Source organism: Oratosquilla oratoria, chromosome 14 (genome assembly GCF_046742065.1).
Source record: "Oratosquilla oratoria isolate Oo_2021 chromosome 14, ASM4674206v1, whole genome shotgun sequence".
Classification (NCBI taxonomy): domain Eukaryota; kingdom Metazoa; phylum Arthropoda; class Malacostraca; order Stomatopoda; family Squillidae; genus Oratosquilla; species Oratosquilla oratoria.
The window spans coordinates 61,871,483-61,896,306 of NC_134790.1; the positions used below are offsets into that span (position 1 = coordinate 61,871,483).

Sequence of the window (24,824 nt, forward strand, 5' to 3'; positions counted from 1 at the left end):
CTTAGTTTGACTAAATTTTACATTGGACCTCCTAAGACCCATTGAAAACAGGTTCCATTGTATTTTCATGATGATTTTGCATCTTTCAAGTAACTCAGGCACTTCATACCCTCCTACAGTGTAGGGTATTATTCACTCAAAGTGAGGGTCTCATAAGCCGCCACCTCACTCTTTGTCGCAAAGTTTGAGTTCTTGGTCTAGAATGACCCAGCAAGGTAGTCTGATTGCTGGGATTCAGCTCTCTTTCTTTTCTTGGGTTTCCTATCTGGTGTTGGAACAGGCTCTTGCTGCATCAGGGACATCACTGTGAGGTTTGAGACTCAAAACCCAAGGTGTTGCAACAAGGAGGCATCCTTGTAGCCACTTGTTAGCAAACAGTTGTTTGCGTAGAGACAACTTGTCTGATATAGATGTAGAGGACAGAGGATCAGGTGCTGAGGATGTGGATGTAGATGGAAGGGAGAGAGCTGCTGGAGGGAGTACTAGTGGTGGTGGCGGAGGTGGTGATAACAAAGTTGATGCTGGGGTTCTTTCTTTCTCCCCTTGAGTTGCTAATGTAGACGTTCTTATCTTCTGCAAGTGTGCCTTTTGTTTGGATAGCTTAGGCATAGCTAATATCTTCAAATATATCTTCACTGAAAAATAGATGCGAATTTCACACGGCAAATTAGTGAATGCGGCAAGCTAACGTGTACATGTCCTTTACTTTGTAAGGCTCAGGCCACTGCCAGTCGTGCAGGCTGAACTTCCTCACACCACATACTCACGTGCATGCCGGACGTAAGAGAAAACTTTATGAGTGTATCAAACGCAAAAAAAAATAGGGTAAAATATGGTCAAAACGTATGTAAACAATAGTCGTGCGCAGCATGTGGCTGCCGGGGGGAGGGAGGGTAGGCCCTTTAAACCCTTTAAAAATGGCGGTACGATAAAAACACTTTACCAGCATCTAGAGCAAGATCCCTACTATGTATTTATGCAATAAAAAAATCGAATTTTTCTTAAATCTGGGGGCGGGGGGTCCCCTTAATGTTAGAAAGGGTGCATTCATCGAGATGTGCATACGTATTCCATATACGTATGCACATCTTGTGAATGTATGGGTGTGTGTGGTTGGGCCCACACACACTCATAAGTCAAATCACCCTCCAAACGGGCTCACACATAAAGCCGTGGGAATACTTTTCCCAAACTAAACAGAACAGAAACAGAACTGTGTGACGGCCAGTCTGGTTTTAACCAGCGGCGCGTCACCACACAAGAACTGGAGAGGTATGAGTGGAGAATGATTGTATATAGACTATAAATGAACTGAATCCCCCATACCCAATTAAACCTCTCTGCAGCAACGGGCCTGCCTTAATAAATAATAAGTGACCATATCTAGTATTTTGTCCGTCAATTATAGATAGCATTATTGAGGTAGCTTTTTAACCATGTCCCTGTTAGAGGGTCCTCTAAATTGAGAAGAATCGTCTGTTCTCTGTTAGAAAATAATTCCTTCTGATTATATATGGTATTTTGCACGACAAAGAGTTATTTAATATTACTAAAATATACGTGGCATCTAAATCGGAGATCATATTACCCCGATGAGTTACAAGTAAACTAAGGATTATGAACAGGATTTTCTCTTTGGGCATAACTTATACCAAAGATTTATTGGCGTTACACCGCGAGTCGCTAATCTAGCGAAGTTAGAATCAGACTGAATCGACTGATATCGGGAGAGTTGCGGCAAGTTAGCTGAAGAAGCAAGGTGCCGTTGTAGTGTCTTGTCGGTATTTGTTGATCAAATTGACTTCCATCAGTAAAATGAGTTTACAACAGATAAAGACTCTTGAAGCATACAGCAGCTTCGAAAAGTATGTTTTTTGTACATGGTATTAACTGACAAAATATCTACCCTTGTTTACTTGATGTCAAAGGTGCCTTAGATAATCATAAGCCATGATAAGACTTTATAAGTTTATTATTTATAATTTTATTGTTTTGAGGCGGTCAGTTTTCTGTAGACACTGTTGTTAATCATACATTATGTTTGGTATAACATTTTAGATATGAGGCATTGTATGTGTGTTAGCATAGAATAAAATATGTATCTTCGAACAAATACCGGTACGAAGACCCTAAGCTGGCTTAGAAGAAACGCTACAAATTTTACTTTTTTGTTTACCAACTCTTCAGAGCATATCATATCAGTTCCACCTCAAAACTATGTTATTGATAACCAGAATAAAGTTGTAAACTTCTAGAAACATGGAAGCATGGATGATGGATATTCAAAGTGGAACTTATTGTCCAATAGATCCTAACCTTAAACCTAACCTATTCCTTAGAATAAATACATACATGATACATACATATACTAGATACACGCAAAAACAAGTGTGGTGCCACCATTGCGCTGGGACTGTTTACAACGCCATATTTTGCGATCCGTTGGATTTTGTTTGGCTTCGTTTGAATGCTTTGAGTGTTCAGTGCATGCGTAGGATATTCAAATTATCTTGTTGTTGTGCAAGTGTATGCCCGATTCTTCTAAAGCAAACAAATATTCACCGATTCAATCGCAAATTTGGTTATCAACCTTGGCAAATTAGTTTTCCGAGTAAAAATATTAAGGTAAGACATCAATAACAAAATATTTTAATGTAAGAAAACTGTTTTTTAACCTATTTTCTCCCGGATATGAGCAGCTCAAGATTGTTGGGTATTATACACTTGGTGATTTGTTGACCCAAAAACCTTCACATGCCAAGTTGCATGTGCGCCGAATGGCCTACCGGCTCCGGCGCTTGGCCTTCAAGCCAAAAATTCCATAAATCAAAATCAACCAAGTTGCATGTCAATTGGGCCAGTGGTTTGGATTTTATTATTTCTAAATTGACAACAGTTGCCATGACAACATGATAGGTGTTAGTAAGAATGGTACCATTCTTACTAACACCTATCATATTACTATGGCAACTGTTGTCAATTTAGAAATAATCAATAAAATCCAAACCACTGGCCCAATTGACATGCAACTTGGCATGTTTTTGGGTCAACAAATCACCAAGTGTATAATACCCAACAATCTTGAGCTGCTCATATTCGGGAGAAAATAGGTTAAAAAACAGTTTTCTTACATTCAAATATTGGTTTCTTAGTGCCTTACCTTAATATTTTTACTTGGAAAACTAATTTGGCAACATGGTAGGTGTTAGTAAGAATGGTATAAGAAGAAGGTCCTGCAATGTTATTGACATGCTCAAGTGATTTATTGACCCATAAAACCTTCATATGCCAAGCTGTATGGTATGATGGAGATGTCTCACATTGTTTTTGACATGCTCATGTGATTTGTTGATCCATAAAACCCAAGTATTCCGAGTTTTAATAGAATTGGACCAGTGGTTTAGAGTTAATGTGCATTTCTTTACTGAAATCTTTACAAATTACCACCCTTAATTCTAACATTTTGTTATGGTAAAGTCTAGCCAAAAATGCGAGCTAAAAAATAATTTAGAAAATTGTATCTCCCTTATTTTTCAAGGTATTTCAAAAATTTAAAAAGCATATTGTTTCTAATAAAATTGCCTTTCATATGCAACAATAATTTAAGGGTTAATTTTTTTTTTTTTTTCTTTTTGTGCCCGTAGCTACATATACCAAAGGCTTTTTTCCCCTTTACACGGGGGGGTAGCCAAAAAGAAAAAGGCATAGAAACCACTCCCACCCATTCCATTCCCTACATATTCCACTCCCCTCCACCCTCCTCCCTCCCTCTTATCTTGGCACCTCCAGGATGATGGGTCATCCCTGCATCCTGTCCACTGTCCTGGGTCAGAAGCAGTGTCGGAAGACACAACACATCCACAGCAAGGCCGTTTCATAAATTTGGCGACCCCCCCCATCCGTCCCCTCATGCAGAAAAGGAGAAGATGGGGAGAAATCCCTTCGTGCTGCATCAAATTTTTTCGCATTCATACTTCCTCACCTCCCCCTCATGCATCACAGCGTCATCCATACACAACCCTTCTCCATTCACCCCTATCTTCTGTCCAAATAGAAAAATGTAATTGCATGTTACCGGGATAGAACCAGAATTGTTATATGCCTTGTTACCTCAATTTTGTTTTCATATACCTGGTATGTCATACGAGACTTTTTCAAAAACTTTAGACAAATACAGGTTTTTGGATAGAGATCAGGCTCACCTTATCTCTATTTTAGGTATGCATGAATCTGTGGGCGACGCCACCGTCGCAGATGTAATGTTTACACTGCCATCTTTTGCGGTCCATTTGAAAGGGTATGCCCCAGTTTGAATGCTTGTAACGTTCAGCGCATGCATAAGATTTTAAATTGTCTTGCTGTTCTGCAAGTGTATGCCCAGTTCTTAAAAAAAAAAGAAAAAAAAAAAGAAATTGCCAATTTAATTGCAAATTTGGTTATTATCCATGGCAAATTAGTTTTCTGAATAGAAATCTAAAGATAAGGCACTTATATATGAATATTTTAATGTGATATTCGTATTTTTTAGCCTATTTTCTCCCAGAAATTAGTAACATCAAGATCGTTCGTAATGCGGCATGTTCTCCAATACTTAGTCATGTATATTAATGCATGACATGGTGGAGATACTACTTGTTGTAGTTGTAGAGGGTGTTGTTCACAAATAGTACTTACATTGTTATGGTATGAATTTTAAGATGTTGGACAGGTCTATGCTATGCCTATTACATAGCCAGCTACTATGATAGCAAATATATGAAATAATTATTGATAATATGGTCAGTATTCCATTATCAAATGCTTACTTTCTAAATGATGTTTGATAGCATCTCTGATGATAGTTTCCATTATTTTTCCTACGAATGAAGTCAAACTTATAGGCCTATAGTTATTTGGTTTCTTTTTGTCACCTTTTTTGAATATGGGAGTAATGTTAGCTAGCTTCCATTCTCTTGGGACATCTTGGGATTTCTTGAAAATAATTTCTAATGGAACAACAATCTCATTTTTCATTTCCTTTAAGATTCTTGGATGCCAACCGTCAGGCCCTGGTGTTTTATTAACTTTGAGTTTCTCTATACACCTTTTAATTTTTTCTTTTGTTATATTTACCGTAGTGAGTAAATTTACCCTAGACTTTTCACAGGTTTCAGTTTGTAGTTCACTTTGAAGTGTTTCGTTTACGAATACCGAGCTAAAATATTTGTTTAAAATATTACACATTCCTTCATTTGAATATTCAAGTTGACCGTCAGCAGATAATAGTGGACCAATGTGATTCCTAACAACTTTTTTATCTCTAATGTAACTGTAGAATTCTTTGGGATTCTCTTTGGATTTACCAGCGATGTTCATTTCATATATATTTTTTTTTTTATTGTCTTTTTTTAAATCTCTGTATTGATACATAACTTTCATAGCCATTAGATGCACCCAAGCACTTATATTTCTTATAAGCCTCTTTCTTTTTAGCAATACTTTTTTTCAGTTTCTTTGTCAAGCCTGATTTGGGGGACGTCAGTCCTTAAAAGGAATGTAAGTATGAATCATCTGCTAATGATAATGTCTTTGGCCTATATATTACACCTACATTCATTTTTTGTCCATTTGTTTGGGTTAACTCAACCCATAAACTATCATATGCATCCTGTTTCACTTTCTCTAAAGCACGAATATGAACATCGTTTTTAACATACAACAGAACACCCCCACCTTTCTTGTGATTTCTATCCTGATGAAAGTGTTTAAATCCTGCAATATTAAATTCAGGTTCAAACTCTGTACCATTTAACCATGTCTCAGTTATTACTATCATATCGAGATTTTCACTTTTGCCATATGCCTGTATTTCTTGAATTTTGTCCCTAATACTGCCTGTATTTCTTGAATTTTGTTCCTAATACTACGAGCATTAAAGTACATGGTTTTAAGAAACTCGTGATTATTTCTTTTTGACACATTTTGAGTTTCAATATCATGTCTTACATTATCATTTTGTTTTCTATTTATACCTTCCTCTATATTATTATTTGGTCCTTCATTGACATTCAGTGCCTTGTTAACATTTCTCCCATCAAAACTAACATTTCCCCCATCACGGACATCTGGTCGATCACGGTCATCCGATCTCTTTTGTACACTTTGTCCCCCTACGTCACCGTGATTCACACCGGCCTCCCGTCGTTCATTGACATTATGTCCGGTATCCCTTCCTAAAATTATATTTTGTCCTCCAGTGACATTATATCCTACCGTGATATTTTTTCCTCCACTATAATTACATCCCATCGTGATCTTTTGTCTTCCACCGTCATTACATCCCATTGTGATATTTTGGCCTTCATTGACATTCTGTCCAGCATCCCTTCCTAAAATTATATTTTGTCCTTCACTGACATTATATCCTACCGTGATATTTTCTCCTCCACTATCATTACATCCCATCGTGATCTTTTGTCCTCCACTATCATTACATCCCATCATGATCTTTTGTCCTCCACTGTCATTACATCCCATTGTGACATTTTGTCCTTTGACATTACATCCTAATGTAACATTTCATCCTCTACCAACATTATATCCTAAAATTATATTTTGTCCTATACAGACGCTCCTCAACTTACGTTTTAGTTGCGTTCCGAACGGCCGAACGTAAGTTGAAAATGAACGCAAGTTGTTACTGTACTATACATCCGTAAATTCTATTACCGTATCTTATAAAACACCCCTAAATAATTAATTATACACATAACATTGTAAAATACAGTAAACTTCCACTTATCCGAACTCCTAGGGGGATTAGAAATGTCCGATTAACCGAAATGTTCGGTTAATCCGACTTGGTATGTTTAATTCCCGTAGATTTTTATGCGGTAATGTCTTATGCCATATTCGTACCTGTAAACTTAACATACACATGGAAATGCTTATAATAGTTCATAAACATATTCTATTGAGTATAAACAGCCGATTAGGTGTAAACATGGAGTGTGCTGCCACCGTGTGAGCACTTAGTGAAGCTTGCGGGTGGCGGAAGAGGCGGCGGGGTGTTTGAATGTTCGGTTGAGATCCAAATACATCGGTTGAAGCGATGGCTACCGTATTGAGAATCTATTCGGTTAATGCGATTATTCGGTTAAAACGCGTTCGGGTAAGCGCGAGTTTACTGTAACATTAATTTCAAATAAATTAAATTCAAGCAACATAAATTGAGATGGTGGAGGAGGAGGAGGCAAGGCACGTTCAGTCTGTCGTTTGTATCATGTAAACAATGGACGCAGCGTCATGCGTAAGTATCGTTTGAACTATGGAGAGCGCGCTAAACTAAAAAATTCACTCAAAAAATATTTACCATTTTTTTTACAGTCAGTTCAAACGTAAAATCGAAAAAACGAATGAACGTAAGTAGAGGAGCGTCTGTACTGGCATATTGTTCTACATTAATGCTATACTCTACACTATTTTCCCAAGTACACTCTTATTTCCCCTTCCCTTTGGGCTTCTACCCCAAAAAAGAAGCTGGTTCATTACAAGCTCCCACAATGAGGTTTGTAAGAACATCTTTGCCTCTGCGGGTAAGGTGGATCCCATCAGAAGCGTAAAAGTCATGGCACCTAGAAAAGAGATACCAAGGATCAAGAAAGTGGTATCCCAATTGTGTGCACAACTGTGATATCCTATCATTGATCCCTATGGCTCTACTGTTCCAACACGAGCCTGCGTAGAGCCTCGGGAGGATCCCACAGACTACGTGATGGCTCCCACGTTCCTTCATCTCCTGAAGGAGGACCCTGTAATTCCGAACAAATTCCTCGGATCTCACCCTACCTACATCGTTACTTCCCGTATGAACAATCGTAACCATGTTCGTCTGTCCTTGCTCCCTGATGGACTGGGTACAATCGGCGATCCCACGGCCCGGTTGACATACAAGCTTGCAATGTCGCTTAGTCTTCCGCTGCAGGATGTTGTCATAGCCTCGCACCATGGAGTCCCCCACCACCAAGAACTCCTGGTTTTCGGCCACTTCATCCTCCAGTAGAATAAAACAATTGGCTAGAGCCAGCAGTTGCTCCACAGGGCACACGTGTACCCAACGTGGGCTTGACAAACGGGACCTCGCCGAGCGCCACTCGCTCATGGCAGTGACAGAAGGGGAAGAAGTGGAACGCTCTTTCTGTTGTGGTGAGGGTTCACTCTTCTCACGGAGCGTACTCCTGAGAAGACGAATTTCCTCCTCACACATCCTGAGATGGTCCTCCAGGTTCACACAACCTTCACAAGCCATTTTGCTCCTCCTTTAGCAATACAAACGGCAAAGAGAAAATACAAATCAACGACAAAAAAACAAAGCGGTCTCTAATAAACTAAATACACGAAGTTTACTCTGCTTACCTTATACTATTTCTCCTACTTTGGGAGAACAGTAACAAATTACTGTTTTGAATTTAAATAGAACACTACACTTTATCCTATATCTGTAACTGTATAGCGCTATACGTATACAATTACAAAAACACAACACAATCACAGGTATTTGCTAGCTGGTGTCTGTGCAGAAAAACGAGCTCTCTAGCTGAGGTCACGAGCAGACTGAGGTTAGTTATACAAGAAACATTTATAAGGCAGAGCAGCCTTTAACCCGGGACATTCCAAAGAGCCATGTCCAAGATTCAAACATCGAGTATGCAGTCCTAATTGAGTCGCTCTAGCTCTTCTGTGTTCAAGAGAAATATAGGGAGAGCACCTTGAGCTGGCATGGTCAGAAGTGGGGCAAAATCTACATCTGAAGATTGACTTCTTAACGGAATCTGGATTAACCTTAAAGAGTGACAAACTCCCTTGCTAGAATCAGCAGGCTTTTTTCAAGGAATTTTCCTTGAAGACAAGGGAGCTGCTAGCATCATTCTGTCTGGGTTTGAATTATAACGTATTATGATGCTGTGCACTTTTAAATGTCGCTACTGGTATATGTACATGTGTACATACATCATTCTGTTTCACCTAAAATGTAGGCAACATGGATACCTATTTACCTGAGAAGTTTCAGCTCTTTACTCTAAATAGTTTAGAAAATGACCCCTAGGTGTCGCGTACCCCCTTAAGTTGATTAGAGACCAGCATAAAGAAAAACTTAGGTAGTTTATTTAAAATCAACTTGCTAATGAAAAGGAGGCCCTCACTTCCAGCCTTAGTAAAGTCAACTCCAATCCCTTTAAGGTCTTGTAGTTTAGAGTCTACAGACCTAATGAAACCTTCTAGGTCCTTCAACTTAGAGACCTCAGATGCATTAATAATAGAATTTAACACCTTGTCTAAGATATCTTCTTTGTTAAAAAACAAATCATCAAGAAGAAGGAATGCGGTGTCATAATTAGAATCATCTACAGGTAAATTCTCCACTAAGTGAAAAGCCTCCCCTCTAAGATACCATTTTAGATCAATTAATTTCCGACTGTTAGTCATATTGGGAATGCCAGCAATGGCATTTTGAAAACCCTTTTTAAAATTGAAGTAGGCAAAGGGATTGTGAGAATTGTTCTCAGTGTTGAAGAGCAATAGGAGGGAGGGGAAGTTTTATTGAATCAACTCCAGTGGCTTTGGTAGAACCACCAACCTTAGAACTTTGGACTCCCTTTAATCCTTCTCTCTGCTGTTTGAAAAGAGACAATTCTAGGAGGATAGACAGGCGGTAAGCCCTGGAATTTTCCATATCCTTGTCCTTTCTTTCTTCAGGGAGTAGCAACAAGTAAATGTCATTGTCAAATATTTGAATTTCCGTAAGGAAATTTTCAAATTGGGATAACATGGAATCAAGGACAGAGAGAGATAAAGTATCAAACTGTGAATTTTTCAGAGCCTTTAAGTCCTTGGTGATTAAACCTTTTTTGTAGGCCCTTTGCCTTCTGAGTTTTTTTTAAGTCCTCAGACTCAGGAAGTGACTTTTCATTGTTTGCCATTTTGAAACTCAACCACCCAAACAAAGACTCGTCCCCAATTCAAGTGTTTACGACTGTCGTACCGAAAACTGTCTTATAGACCAACCAATAAGACAGATCTTGGAGAAATTTCACCAAGAGATAATTCAAAGACAACCCAAATTAAATGGAAAAGAACAGACAAAGCAAGAGAAATGAAGATTAGAAAAAATAGAGGCCACCATAGTTCTATAGAACAATTCTATGTAAACATACATATACCAAAGGCATTTTTCCCCTTACACAGGAGGTAGCCAAAAAGAAAAAGGCATAGAAATCACTCCCACACATTCCATCCCCTACATACTCCACTCCCCTCCACCCTCTTCCCTCCCTCTTATCTTGGCACCTCCTGGATGATGGGTCATCCCTGCATCTTGTCCACTGCTTTGGGTCAGAAGCAGTGTCTCAAGACACAGTACATCCACAGCAAGGCTGCTTCATCAATTCGGCGACCCTCCCTCTCCGTCCCCTCATGCAAAAGGAGAAGACAGGGAGAAATCCCTTCGGGCTGCGTCACTTTATTTCTCATACATACTCCCTCACCCCCATCCCCCACCCACTCATGCATTATAGCATCATCCATATGCAACCCTTCTCCATTCACCCCTATCTTCTGTCCTCTCCCGTCCTTCCTCAACAGACATTCCTCTCTTTCGTAATGCCCCTTTACCCCATCCATCCATCTCATCCTAGGATGCCCCCTCATATTCACTCCTTCCACCTCTGCCTTCTACACCTCTTTTACTAATCTTTCTTCACTCATTCTTTCCATGTGTCCAAACCATCCCAATACTCTTTCATCAACCCTATCTCCCAACTCCCTTTCCACCCCTGTTCTCCTTCTCACCTCCTCCTAAAACCACACTGTTCCTCACCAATTACTCCCTCTGTTCCTCTCCTAATCCTCTCAATCAAGACCCTCCCATAAGTCTTTCCAACTACACTTAACAAGCTGATCCCTCTGAAACTACTACACTCACACTTGTCCCCCTTTCCCTTGTAAAGTGGAACTATACAGGCACTCCTCCAGTCCTCTGGCACTCTACCCTCTCTCCAACAAACATTAAATAACCTCACCAGCCAGTCCACCAAAACTGTACCTCCTTTTTTCAGACATTCTGCATGGTATCCATCCAACCCAGGTGCCTTACCTGCGCTCGTTATCTTAACAGCTGCTTTCACTTCATCTTTCCCTATTTCTCCTCAATTTTCCTCACTCATCACTGTCATTTTCTTAGTGCTTCCCACTGCAACTACCTCTCCCTCCCTATCCTCCTTCACATTTAGCAACTTCCTAAAATACTCTGCCCACCTTCCTCTCACTGCCTTCTCTTCCATTATCGTGTCTCCATCTGCACCTTTTACCTTTTCTTCTCTACTTGATTTGCCTCCTCTTTCTCTTTTAATTTCTTTCCAAAACATCTTTTTATTACTTTAAATTTTTTCTGTCCTACTCTTACCCCATTTCACATCTGCTCTCCTCTTTGCCTCCTTTATTATATGCTTGACTTCCCTTTATTTTACTTTGTACCTCACATATGATTCCCTCATCCTAATTTGTAGCCAATCTATGAAAGCCTGCTTCTCTTCTACACCCTTCTTTGTTTCCTCATCCCAACCAGTCACTACCCTTCCTTCTATTTCCTCCTGACCTCCTTGTTCCACATACCATCTATGCATACCTTATGACTCCCTCCTTGAACCATCCCCATTCCTCCTCCTCTCCTAGTTCTACTCTATCCTTCACTCCCTCCCACTCCTCTCTCAGCTTTTTCTTGTACTCCTCCTTTTCTTTCTCATTTAAGCAGTTCACTCTAAGTACCTCTCTACCTTCTGCCCTTTTCCTCTTTCTCCACCTATTCTCCACTCTCAACTTACCTTCTACCAGAAAATGATCTGATATTCCCCCACTCTCTCCCCTTAGAACATGTACATCCTTAACTCTTTCTACCATACTCCTGGTCACCACTATATAGTCCATTAACGCTCTATCTGCCACCCTTCCATTCACCACCTTCTCCCATGTTTACTTATGCTTGACTTCCTAAACACTATTTGCTATTATATAATTCAATAAACCTCGTAAAAAATGGGAATAATTTGCGCCCCCTTGATGCCGGTTAAACTTTTCATCAAAGGGAAAGCAAGGTTCTCAAACTAGGAAATGACCAAAGACCGAACAAACTTGCAAAATGAGAGAATATCAGGAAGCCAGCTTTCATAACCACCTATCGTAACTTTGAATATTAAAGAGCTAGATTGTAGTTTATGACAAAGGAGGAACTAAGTTACTTAAAGTCGAAATGACTACAAAAAATGATTATTTAAAAAGTTAAATTCAAACATTGTTTGAGAAGATTAATTCAACCAATGTTTAAGAAGATAACACCTATGAAAATTAAGGTTTAAGAATTCAAAGATTAACATTCGAGAACTTACCGGTCACAGTTTTCTATCAGGTTGGGTTCTCAAACAGTGGTGTTTGAATTTGAAGATTAAGGCCTTGCCTTTGAGCTTCGAAGACGTAGGTCCCTTGCTTTGACGTTTCTAATTTTGACGTCCGTCTGGTACCAGAGCTCTGGGTTTTCTCCTGCGACGTTAGTGCGGACTGTATTCGGCGCGACTCTTACGAGTTCGAAAAAGCTCAAAAGGCCACAGGTTATTATTGACTTTTTAAGTAAATTCACAAAAGTTCAACCCCCGATTTATTAAACCAAAATTTATTACATAACAGATTTAACAAGCAAATAAAGAGGAGGAGAGTTAAATCTTATTTAAAGTTATGATAGGCACAGTTCGAAGCTTAAGGAAATTCCCCTGATTCGAAAGATGTAAACAACACCTTAAGGGAAAGTTTCCCTCAAGCACTAAAAGATTCACAATAACAAGGAAGACGCCTACTTAAATAGGTAACAATTACCACATCATAGGTAATATAATTGGGTCAAGGATTGGCAAATTGAGAGAAAACAGGTTGTAAGCAATGGAAATTCATCCAATTGGTGAGATATAGTGATCAGTGTACCCTAGGGATTTGCGCTTGGTCCAGTTCTATTTTTGATTTATCTAAATGATATGGATAGCGGTCTGGTATGTAAAATCTCAAAATTTGCAGATGACACTAAAGTTGCTAGTAAAATCAGTAATACAGCAGATAAGGACCAACTACAGTATGAGTTAGATTGTTTAGTTTAGTGTAGCATTAAGTTGCAAATAGAATGTAACATGATAAATGTAAAGTTTTGCATATAGGTAACAAAAACAACTGTAATGACAGTTACATGAATGGTAACCAGCTTCAGAAATTGGATCAAGAAAAAGACTTAGGTGTCATAGTATCGAAGGATCTAAACTAACCCTTCAGTGTGCAAAAGGTGCAAAAACTGCCCAGCAAATAGTAGGAAGAACATTTGAATACAATTTATTTAGCTTATCCAAACAGAATGTGGGGTGATATAACTGAAGTCTTTAAAATGTTCTAGGAATGTAGACGATTATTTTATTGTGGACTGTAGTAATATCACAAGAAATAATGGTTACAAATTAGTCTGAGAGATCAAGCACTAATGAATCATAAAACTTTTTCTTTAACCACATTGTAAATGGAACAAACACCTGTTCATGTCATGAGTTCAAATACAATTGACACATTTAAAAAGCCTAATCTAGATAATTATATAGAGCCCAACCCCAATTGAATTTATTTCTCAGTATCATGAGTTTATACACTGTTTACACCCCTTTCAATGCAAAAGCAGCCCTGTAAGGACCAATAGGTCTGTTTCTGTTTGCATCTCCTTTGTATTCCTTTGTATTTTACTCTTAGGAAAGCTATTTTTGGTTAATATTTTGAAAGCTTTGTAGCTTAAATTTTTTTTAATTCATCATACACATCACATTTGCATCTTTACAAGAATTTCCATGTTGACAATTAATCACTGCAAATGATAAGTTTTCAAGAGAATGATAATTTTACTTGTGCACTACAAAAAATATTCTAAGTGCCATGAAGTCCACTTACTGTCAAAGCAAATATAAAATGTTTATATTCATGTGTATATTTGGCACATGTAGTGAACTGTGTATGTCCACCATTTCCCTGTATAAAGTAAGTTGCAAGGCAAGGTAAACCCCTATCCTTACCCATCCCACTCCAGTTTGTCACATTTGTTTCCTTCCTATCTTAGCTCCTCGTGGATGAAGGGTCGTCTCTGTCATCCATGGTTCAGAAGCAATGCAACAAGACATAGCACATCCACTGTAGGGCCCCCACTACCTTGTTTACTTGGTGACCCTCCCTCTATGTCCCTTCATGAGAAAATAGAGAAAACAAAGAGGAATCCCTACATGCCATGTATCATTCATTCACATCAATGACATGGCAGCTTGATAGGCAGCATCCATCCCTTGTGATGCCTCTGGTAACAGATTATTGTTGGGTTTGTTAATCAGCAATGCTAATCATGTAAAGATGTTGGAAATGACACTCGGCAAGCCATCAAACAGTAGTCAAACCCTGTATGCATACATTGCTATCTTCACATTATAATTGACATTTTGAAACAGCACTAGTACGCCTAAGAACAGGACATTCCCACTTCACCCACTTCACACATAGCCACCTCATGACAAAAAATGGGCCCCCTTGCAATATTACACATATTGCATAACACCCTGCAATAAAAACCTTCTTGGTCATCAATCCCCACAAACACCACTGACTTGGCAACAGAACACCAATACCTCTATCATCTCCACAACTTCATATGGAAAACAGTATTAACCAAATTATAATTATCCTTGACAAACTAAACCAGTGGTTTGAGATTGTCTATAAAGATAGAAGTGCTGGTAAACCATAGACAATAGTAACTTAACAACAGCAACAACAATTTTGATCTTGTTCACACTTAATGTACTAGGTTTTTCAATAATTTTATTATCAATCTAATTTGCAGGAGTGATGGCCTCTGTGTCCTGCATTTTATGGCTGACTGGGCCCCACAGTGTAATCAGATCAGTGATGTCATGGAAGAGTTGGCTAAGCAGTCAGAACTTAAAGTAAGTGACATCCTCTTCTTAACTTGTTAACTATTATATTGTTTAATTTGAAAATTATTTTTATGATAAGTTTTGAAGGGTATTGTGTAGTCAAAATGTGTGAATTTTGAGTGAAGTGCACCCCCCCCCTTCCTGGCCTCCAGGAATCTGCTGCAACACTGATTAAGCTCATAAATCACTTAGTAAGAGATTATGTGTTGCTCTCTGGAAAGAGTAAGTGTAGGGAAGTGTAGTATAGGGTGCTCTGTATCTTCTATGGGGCTGCATCAAGGGCAGTTGGAGTTATTACCCAGCCAGTTCTGTGATGTTTTTATTTTAGTATGGGTTGGTGACCTGAATGTAAGTGTACCATTGCATTTCTTGTTTTGAAAGTGACTTCTTTGCTGTGTTGATTTCTGTAGGACTTTGTGAAATAGAATTTGGCAGTCTAATAGGAGTGTTTGTTTTGTGATCTGTTTGTGAAATAATTGTTGCATTGAGATTCACTGTCTGAAAGCCTGCAGCATAACAGTACCTAGCATTGGATCCTTGGGCTCTCCTACAGATCTTTATGGGATGAAATTATGGATATGTCTTATATTGTGTTAGTGTGGGGTAATTTCTATCTCAAGTTATTGTAGGAGAAGGATGGGAGCAGCACCCCTTATATGAAAAGGGGGAGGAAATAGAAATTTATACAAAGTGAACTTATACCAGGTCAAGAGGCTGTACATCTCCTTGGAACTGCACCTCCATTAGTACCTGTCATTGGTCTCTGTGCATGTTTTTGTAAGTACTTACTGTGGGCTACTGGGGGTTAGGTTATCATAGGTGAGTGAGTAGAATACAGATGATGTTGATTTTTTGTTTGGCACACATTAAACAACTTCACTATCCAGTGTGTTATAATAATTCCTCTGTCAGGCATTCCACATGACACCCATCCCTGATTCCTTATCAGCTTTCATCACTTTCAGTGCTCTTTGAATCTTGTCTTTTCCCGTAGCCTTATCATTTTTTACTTCCATCACAGTTCTTTTCCTAGCACCTACTGCCACTGTCAATCCCTCCCTAATCTCCATCACAGTCAACAGTTCTATGAAATAGTTTACCCAGCTTTCTCCTGGCACTCCAAATCTACCTGCTACTCCACCTGTTGGCTCATCCTCCACTCTAGCATTGAGACCCTCCAACAATACTACATTTACATTACTCCCTAAAAAATATACACACACAATTTTTTTAAAAAGCCTCCATTTCTTCTTCACTTTTCTCACTACCAGAACCATATGCACTCAAAAACCAACATCCATCATTTCAATTTCATCATTACAATTAGACTCTCTTGCTACCTTCATTATCTTGGGGCAGCTATCTTAACCCCTTCCATATGGTGCCGCACACGTAGGTGTCATGAGGAGCAAGTGGATTCGCGACGCTGCCATATCAGCGTCTTGATTATATTTATTGTAGTCGCCCCTGTGTTTTTACATTCTCTCAAATATGCCCTGAATCCCATTCTCTGTGGTTTTCAAAATTCGCGGGTGAAAGAGAGAACGATCGATATAAGCGGTGACTATATTTTATGATGCGAGTATTATTACGACACGTCGTACGGCTGGCATTGGCTGCTGCCCGCGAGATTTAAGTTCCGTACTGAAGTGGTTAAGACTATCCTCCTTCTCTTTTCAACTTTTAGTATACCTTGGTACTGCTAGGCCCCTCCCTCTAGGGCTACTCAACATGATTGGCCTTGGATATGATTTTAGAACACATTTGATCAATCATATTACAGTAAGGGGTCGCTTGTGTCATCAGAGGGCTTTCAACAGGGCCTTACCGGGCCTTACCCTAGCAAAATTTAATTTTGTTATGGTTTGCTCTACTCAAGAAGGGGCCACCCACACTATGTTAGTGTGTCCTAAGCAATGAGAATCAGTTTCTCACAGAACCCCTTCCGAGAATCATGTATCCAACCAAGCCATTCATGATTGATCCCGAATGTCACAAAAAATGCCAGGGTCCATTAGAGGCTTGCACCGTGGTGGTAGCCTCTGTCAGATGCAAAGGGCGGGAAGGGGTCAGCTGTGCCAGCTGGACAACACCTAAACCCCTTCCATACGGTGCCGCACACGTAGGTCATGAGGAGCAATTGGATTCGCGACGCTGCCATATCGGCGTCTTGATTATATTTATTGTAGTTGCCTCTGTGTTTTTACATTCTCTCAAATGTGCCCTGAATCCCATTCTCTGTGGTTTTCAAAATTCGCGGGTGAAAGAGAGAACGATCGATATAAGCGGTGACTATATTTTATGATGCGAGTATTATTACGACACGTCGTACGGCTGGCATTGGCTGCAGCCCGCGAGATTTAAGTTCCGTACTGAAGTGGTTAAAACAGGCCAGACCCATCAAAGGGCCGTGAGGGGCCCATCACTGCGGCAGTTGCTGGGGGCCCCAGAAGGAACGGTGCTGACATATGAGCAGGTGGCCCAGGTCCTAGACATGCCCCACAATGGTGCCACAGGAAGGTGGTGGTTGGATTCGCGTGGTATCCATCCTTGTCTTTCTTGCTCCTAAGGGGCTGTGTTGCCAAGGATCTGTAATGAGACTCGAGAACAGTAGGGGTTCCACAAATGCATCATAGAAACAGATAATAAGCAACTGCTCCGCTTTCCATACAGGTCACTGTGGTGGTGTAGCCTGACTCTCCCAAGCACTCTAGCACAATTTGGTAGGAGTATCGAAGTGAAAGTCTAAGTTATTATCGGAAAGGATTAAAGCTATCAATCCATCCATATAGTAAGGATGGGAGAAAGTACTCTAATGTATATGTATTGTATACTAGGAATAAGATTTTGAGAAAAACATAATATACTCTATTGAAGGCAACTAGTGTTAGTCAGTTCATCACTGTAGTAAGGTTTTTAAGATTTACACTCCTTCTTATGGGAACAAAGACCCACAGATGGTCCGTTGTGGTGTTGCATTTGAGCAATTCATCATCCCATCACTTACAAGTCCTTTCTCATGCTCAAAATGACTTTCATGCACCAGCTATACATGTCCTATATTTTAATTTTCCATTGGCGACATGCGTTCTTCAACCTTGATTCGATCTGTGAGGCTAGAAACCTCTCTGCCCGTTCTAATATTTTTGAGATTGTATAACCCCACTGATTTTTCGTACCACGTGGTATGGGCCATCATAAAGAGGTTGTAGCTTCCTCCGAACACCCTGCTTTGGCACGGCGGATATGTAGACACGTTGACCCAATGCTATCTCCTTGTATTTTGATCTTAGGCAATACTTCTCACGTTCCGCTGTTCCCTTCTCTAAGAATAATTGACAACGGTTAAAGGCCTTGTTTGCAATTTGGCAAGTTTGCATGCTTAAGTTGTCAACATTGTACCATGGTCTTTGGTCAATAAAAAAGGTCAAGTAGGGAATGGATGGGTCTTTGTTAAACATCAAGAAATGAGGCGAATCTCACATCATTCGGTGATACACTGAATTGTAAGCAAAGACTGCCAGAGGAAGCATGACATCCTTGTAAACTGGGTTTTCCATAGGCTTCTTAGAATTTGCACTATCATCCCATTTACCCGCTCGATAAGCCCGTTACTTGATGGATGATATGGTGTTGTCATCCGCTTCTTAACCTTCAGAACTGTGCAAACTTCCTTCAAAACCTTGTTTACAAATTCACCTTCCCCATCTGTTATGACTTGTTTTGGGGCTCTGTGAATACTGATAAGGTGGGTGACAAAGGCCTGAGCTATTTCCTTGGCTTCTTTACTTTTCACTGGCATCACGACAAGAAACCATGTGAGCACGTCAATGAATGTAAGTATATATGATTGTATACAGGTATTTGTATTCATCAGACCACGTCTAAGTGAGTCCTTTTGAATATCTCTAACACATTGGGGAATCTTTGCAAAGGGGCTGGTGCATCCCTAGAGGGCTTGCACTTCACACACACATTACAGCACTTCACAAATGTCTTAATGTCATGATCCATTTTCCTCCAAAACGCGAACTTTTGAAGTTGCTCCAAGGTTACTCTATGACCTCCATGGCCAGAAATGGGGAGACAGTGAGTGAGGTGTAACACAGTCTCTATAAAACAATCCGGTACAACTACCCTGCACTGTTTCTGGTCATAAACATTTGTGACAGTGTGGTATAGTATGCCAACAGGCATTAGAGAAAAATCTGATATAGGAAATTTCTGTGTAGGTGGTTCCGCCGTTTCTTCGCGTAGGTATCGCTTTGTTACTCCAAATTGGGTGCTCATCCTGTTTCCTTCTAATTTCATTTGGGTCCCATTGGATAATTTCGTCCTGAGCTTGTGCACTCCTTTCCTTTTCCTCTGTTATTTGTGTCAATGGGATGGTCTGCCTCTCTTATTCTGGATAAGGCATCAGCCACAACATTCTCCCTGCCTGGTATATGCTGAATTGCCATCATAACACGTGCATACTTGATCCTGAGTATCCAAAAAGCCACTGTAACGGTCCGTGATTGCTTACCACAGTTACAGGAAATCCTAATATAAGTGGTCTGTTCACTGTCAATCCATAGTACACTGTGAGTGCTTCCCTTTCCACCGTCGAGTATTTTCTCCCAGTTTCATTGAGTGTGCAGCTGAAAAATGAGATTGGTCACCTTAGCCCATTCTCATCAGGCTGTTGTAGTACACCTCCGATCGCAAAATCACCCGCGTCTGTGTTGAGAATGAAGATCTTTGTGAAATAGAGGTATGAAAGAATTGCATCCTGTGTGAGGATATTTTTTAGTTTTTGGAAAGCCTCATCTGCTTCATTTGTCCACTTTAGTGTAATTTTGGTGTTACATTTGTAGCGTGGCCCTTTCATCATTACTGTGAGAGGTTTTGCAATTTGTGCGAAGTCACAAATAGATTTTCTGTAATAATTTGAGAGGCCCATGAATTGTTGCAATTCATTTAACTAAACTGGTTTCGGGAAGTTCCTAATGGCCGCTATCTTCTCTGCCTGGGGTCGTATGCCCTCCTTTGATATCACATGTCCTAGGTAGTTTATTTCATTCATAAAGAAATATATTTTTCCAATTTTAGGGACAAGTTTACTGACTTTATCCTAGCCAATACGTCCTCTAAGTTTTGGAGATGTTCTTCCCAAGATGATCTGAAGATAACGACATCATCCATGTAAACAAACGCTGCTCTACCTATTAACCCCATTAATGCCATGTTCATCACCCTCAGAAAACATGAGGGGGGCGTCCTTCAATCCGAACAGTAAGGTACGGTATTCATAATGCCCGTCTGGCATACTAAGAGCTGTTTTCTCTCTACTATTCGTTGCCAAGGGAATTTGATGATAACCCTGCCTTAGATCAACACATCAGAATATTGTGCTTTTCCCAAGACTCCTTAAGAGCAAGTCGATGTTGGGTAGTGGGAACCTGTCATTGTTTATTACCTTATTCAATCCTTGAAAATCTAAACACAATCTTAGGGATCCGTCTCTCTTTACAATTGGTACTAGGGGCTGTTTTAAGGTGATCTAAATGGTTGTATGATACCCTTCCTACACATATCCCTTATTTGATCTTTCATTTCCTCTTGGTATTTCATAGGAATGGGATATGGACGCTTGAAAACAGGTGGTCCGGTACACTGTATTTCATGGAAGAAATGAGTGACCATAAGAGGTTCATCTTCAAGGGAGAATACTTTGTGACTTTGTGACTAGTGCCCTCAACACTTTGTTTTCTCTGCTATTTTGTTCTGGAAATTTTGAATTAATGACTTCAATCAATTTCCTTATATGAGAGTCCATTAATATTAATCCTACAATCTGTTCCTTTGAATTTAATCTTTTAACTAGTTTACCCAAATCCTGATCACATTTCTCCTCTCGAGCTTGGTCAACTTGCACTTCCCCAATAGGTTTACATCGCCTACAGGGAAATCGGGCATTAGTGGACGTACAGGGCCTTGAACCAAAAATATCCTTGGGCGTTTTGTTGAAGTTCTATTATTCCGCTGGTTAAGATTTGGCGACCCTCTGCTCTCTCCCTGGGCACGAATTCTGCACTGACTTTTTGGGGCATAGTTCCGAAACTCTTGTTTGTAACCACCAAACTGACTGTCCCGCAAGAGAATCCATCTAAACTCTGGGCATCGATAAAACGGAGGGGCAGTGTACCTCTGTGTGGCTCTACTCTCTCTTTCGTGCTTCTTTCATATGGGTTGGGGTTTGAAGGTGTACCTCCTCTAAGTTGTTCTTCATGTTGTAACAGCATTTTGTTACCTCTCTCGTCTGAGGTATTCGCATAACTGTTCTCACACCAGTTTATTGAGATGTGCTTCTCTTCCTCTAAGCTTTCAATATTTCCCTGAACTATACAAATACTCCCATTTCCTCATTTTTTCCTACATTTCTTCTATTTTCCTTACCCATCTGGATGGTTGTGGGATGGATGAAGGGTGGGTATAAGCTCTTTTCATCCACAACTCTTATAAGGAGATACTGGTATATGTTTGTGTATTTTCACAGACAACTATCCTTTTTGAGTTTCTTTTCATGTCCTCATGCTTTTCTCTTGTCCCACTTTAATAAATCATCTTTATTTAGGACTTCCATACCTTTCATGATTCTATAGTCAGTAGATCTTTTTCTCTTCTTTGTTCCAGAATTGGTAGTTCCAATTTGGACAATCTTTGTATGTCAATTTGGAGAGTGTTGGTGCCATCTTTGTTGTTGCTCTTTGTATTCTTTCTAATTTCTTTATATTCTTTTTAGTACTGGGTGTCCATAGTGTTACAGCATACTCTAATTTTGGTCTTACCAGTGTAACTAATATTTTCTTTATTATTTCCTCACCTAAATAGTCAAAAGCCACTTTCATTGATCTTAGTAAGTTGAAGGTTTCTCTGACTATTTTATTGATATGTTTGTCTGGTGACATGTCTTTGCTGATAATTTCTCCTAGGTCCCTTTCTGAGCTCACTTTTTTTACTTCTTCACCAATTTTATAATTCCTCGATATTCTATTTTTACTTTCTCCAAACTCCATTATACGACATTTCTTGATATTAAAGTTCACTTCCCATTTTTAACTCCATTTCCAGATTTTATCTAGGTCTTTCTATAGTGATTCACAATCTTCCTCTATACTTTCTTTAGTATTTTTGTATCATCTGCAAAGAAGTTCATATAACTTTCCACACCCTCATCCATGTCATTTATATATATGGCAAACATGATCAGAGCCAATACCGACCCTTGCAGGACACCACTTGTCATTTCTTCCCAGGTTGAGTATTTGTCTCAAATTACTACCCTCATTTTTCTCCCAGTCAAAAAGTCTTCCATCCATTCCAATAATTTCCCTTTAATACCACCTATTGATTCAATTTTTCTTGTTAGTTTTTTGTGTGGTACTTTATCAAATGCATTTTGTAGATCTAAAAAAGCACAGTCTGCCCATCCATCCCTTTCCTGTAGTATTTCTATTAGTCTCGAGTAGAAGCAAATCAAGTTTGTGGTACATGATCTTCCTTGTCTAAATCCAAATCTAAATCCTATCCTGTTTTTTGTCACCTTTTATGACTCAAGTGGAAAGACTTGGTGGTAGCATTCTCTTCCCCCACCACAGGGTTGGCGAAAAAAGGAAATGAATATTCAGAGAAATGGTACAGGACAGTAACAAGGGGTTGGGGAACAGGATAATGGAGGGACAGTTGTAGTATAAAAGTGTCATCATTTCTCTATGAACAGAGTGTTCCTCTATGATAGACAAAATGATGTGTGGCTCTGGTCCATAGGGGCACCCCATATAGACCCTAAAGTATCAACTGCATGCTACTCTGTCACAATAACATGCAGCCAATACCCCAGACGGTAGCCAATACCTCATGAGATACTACTACCAAATAATCATTGCTTTATTTTATTTTCACATAACATCACAACTGTGGGGAATGAGGTGGATGGGAATATGCTGTAGTAGTAGTAAGCCTACACACATTTTGAAAATATTATGCAGAGGTGATAAAATCTAGACATGAGGATGTACGACTGGAGAAACTTAAAATAACAGCACAAGTCGGAGTAAATGTTAGAGCAAATTATATTAATTTTATTTCTGTTTTTTCTTTTCTTTTGAAACATCAAAGTTTCTACAACAGAAATTAAGCAAGAGTAATATGGGAGTAAATCATCCAGGCAGGCACGGATCCAGGAATGTTATTTGGGGGGGCCCAAACCGATAACCAATACTTGAAACACACTGATATTTTAACCCCAAGAATAATGTTTTTGGCTTGGAGATTGGTCCAGAAACCTAAGTCTGTTTTGCTCATAACTGTATGTAAACTCATATATAATTCACAAATATAATTCAAATCATAAATTCACACTAAAAAGTGTTTATCCAAGGAGAATCAAACTCGAGATGAGTGAAAAAATAATATTATTAATGAAAATAACATGACATTAGATTGCTCTCTGCAAAACATAAATGTGTGCTCGCAAATCAATTACTATCAAATAATACAACACACCATTGATAATAATGGTATTTTGGTACCATAATACAACAGTAATACACCATTGACAACAATATACAACAACACAATGCAGCAACACATCAAGTGAAAAGTAAACGGCAGTTCTTTTCCGAGAATTTGTTCAGGATTTGCTCCACAGAAATGGGAATGGTATTATGCACTGAGAGCAATGCAATACCATTCATGCACTCCTGCCCAGCTGTGCTTCTAAGATATGTTTCAGTCTTTTAAGTGCTGAAAAAAAACTCTCAGCTTGAGCATTTGACACCGGTTGCGTTAACACAACTTTCAAAAGGCATGATATGTTGGGAAACATGCTCGCACTCGCGTGCACTTGTGCATCCATCAGAGAACTGAACGTTGGGGAACATATTGTCCAACATTCTATTTATGCTTTTACAAGAGGCAGTGATTCAATATCTCTTTGATACAACTCTGCAGCTTGTAGAACAGCTGCTGCATTTGTGTCCGGACCTTTGAGGAGTTCCTTCACCTGAAGTGTTACAGCCACACTGCTTTTGCCGAAACGATATCTTAATACAGACAGCACGTGATCTACGAACGGAATGTACACCGACCTGCGATAATGTTCTTCTGGGCTCTGATGAGGAGTGTTGGGGGGGGGTCCCCCCCTTGTATCCGTGCCTGCGTCTGGGCATCCATGGACGTGGTCAATTTTTCCTGCTTATAAGTGCAAAAATTCAGCAGACAGATTTACTCCCATTTACTCCAGAGCAATTTATAGCCAAATGAATCATTTATAAAGAATTTGTTGATGTATTTTTTTTTTTTTTTTTTTTTTTCTTCTTCTTCTTCTCCTCCCCCCCCCCCCCCCACCCCCCGGCCATTTCCTGCATTCCATGGGTCAAATATTAGTAGAGACTGAGTTAGGTTTAGTTTTTACCATTAAGTTGGGGTTAAGAAATTGATTAATAAATTTTACACTCTGCACATGTGTTTTATTAGAACCATGCGTTAAATAAGTCAAGTTACTTGAAGTTAGTAGTTACATCAAAATCTATGAAATAGGTCATTCATTTTTTTTTCAACTGATAAAATAATACATTTATAATCATAAAGTGGTCAATCTATAAGCACTTCATTAAGTTCAATCATTAGCATCCAACTGTGCAATGACTGGCTTGTTTAAATCTACATAGATTATAAAGCAAGTAAAAATCATAGTTTAATTACTTTATATTAAAAACTGATATACCATAATATAAAGTGGAATCTGCA

The 24,824-nt window shown here is 39.3% G+C and overlaps 1 protein-coding gene across 2 annotated transcripts in view; it reads left to right on the forward strand.

Moving 5' to 3' along the window:
• Positions 1–1,656: 1,656 nt before the first annotated feature.
• Positions 1,657–24,824, forward strand: part of Grx3 (Glutaredoxin 3) — a 90,153-nt gene continuing 66,985 nt past the window's right edge. Inside the window, exons 1-2 of one of the 2 annotated variants that reach the window (XM_076198121.1) lie at positions 1,657–1,865; positions 14,939–15,041. In XM_076198121.1, the coding sequence (XP_076054236.1) occupies positions 1,816–1,865; positions 14,939–15,041 (153 nt within the window). In that variant the 5' untranslated portion in view covers positions 1,657–1,815. Of the gene's footprint in view, positions 1,866–14,938; positions 15,042–20,123; positions 20,312–24,824 lie in introns of those variants that run through there. The other variant, XM_076198122.1, reaches the window with a different exon arrangement.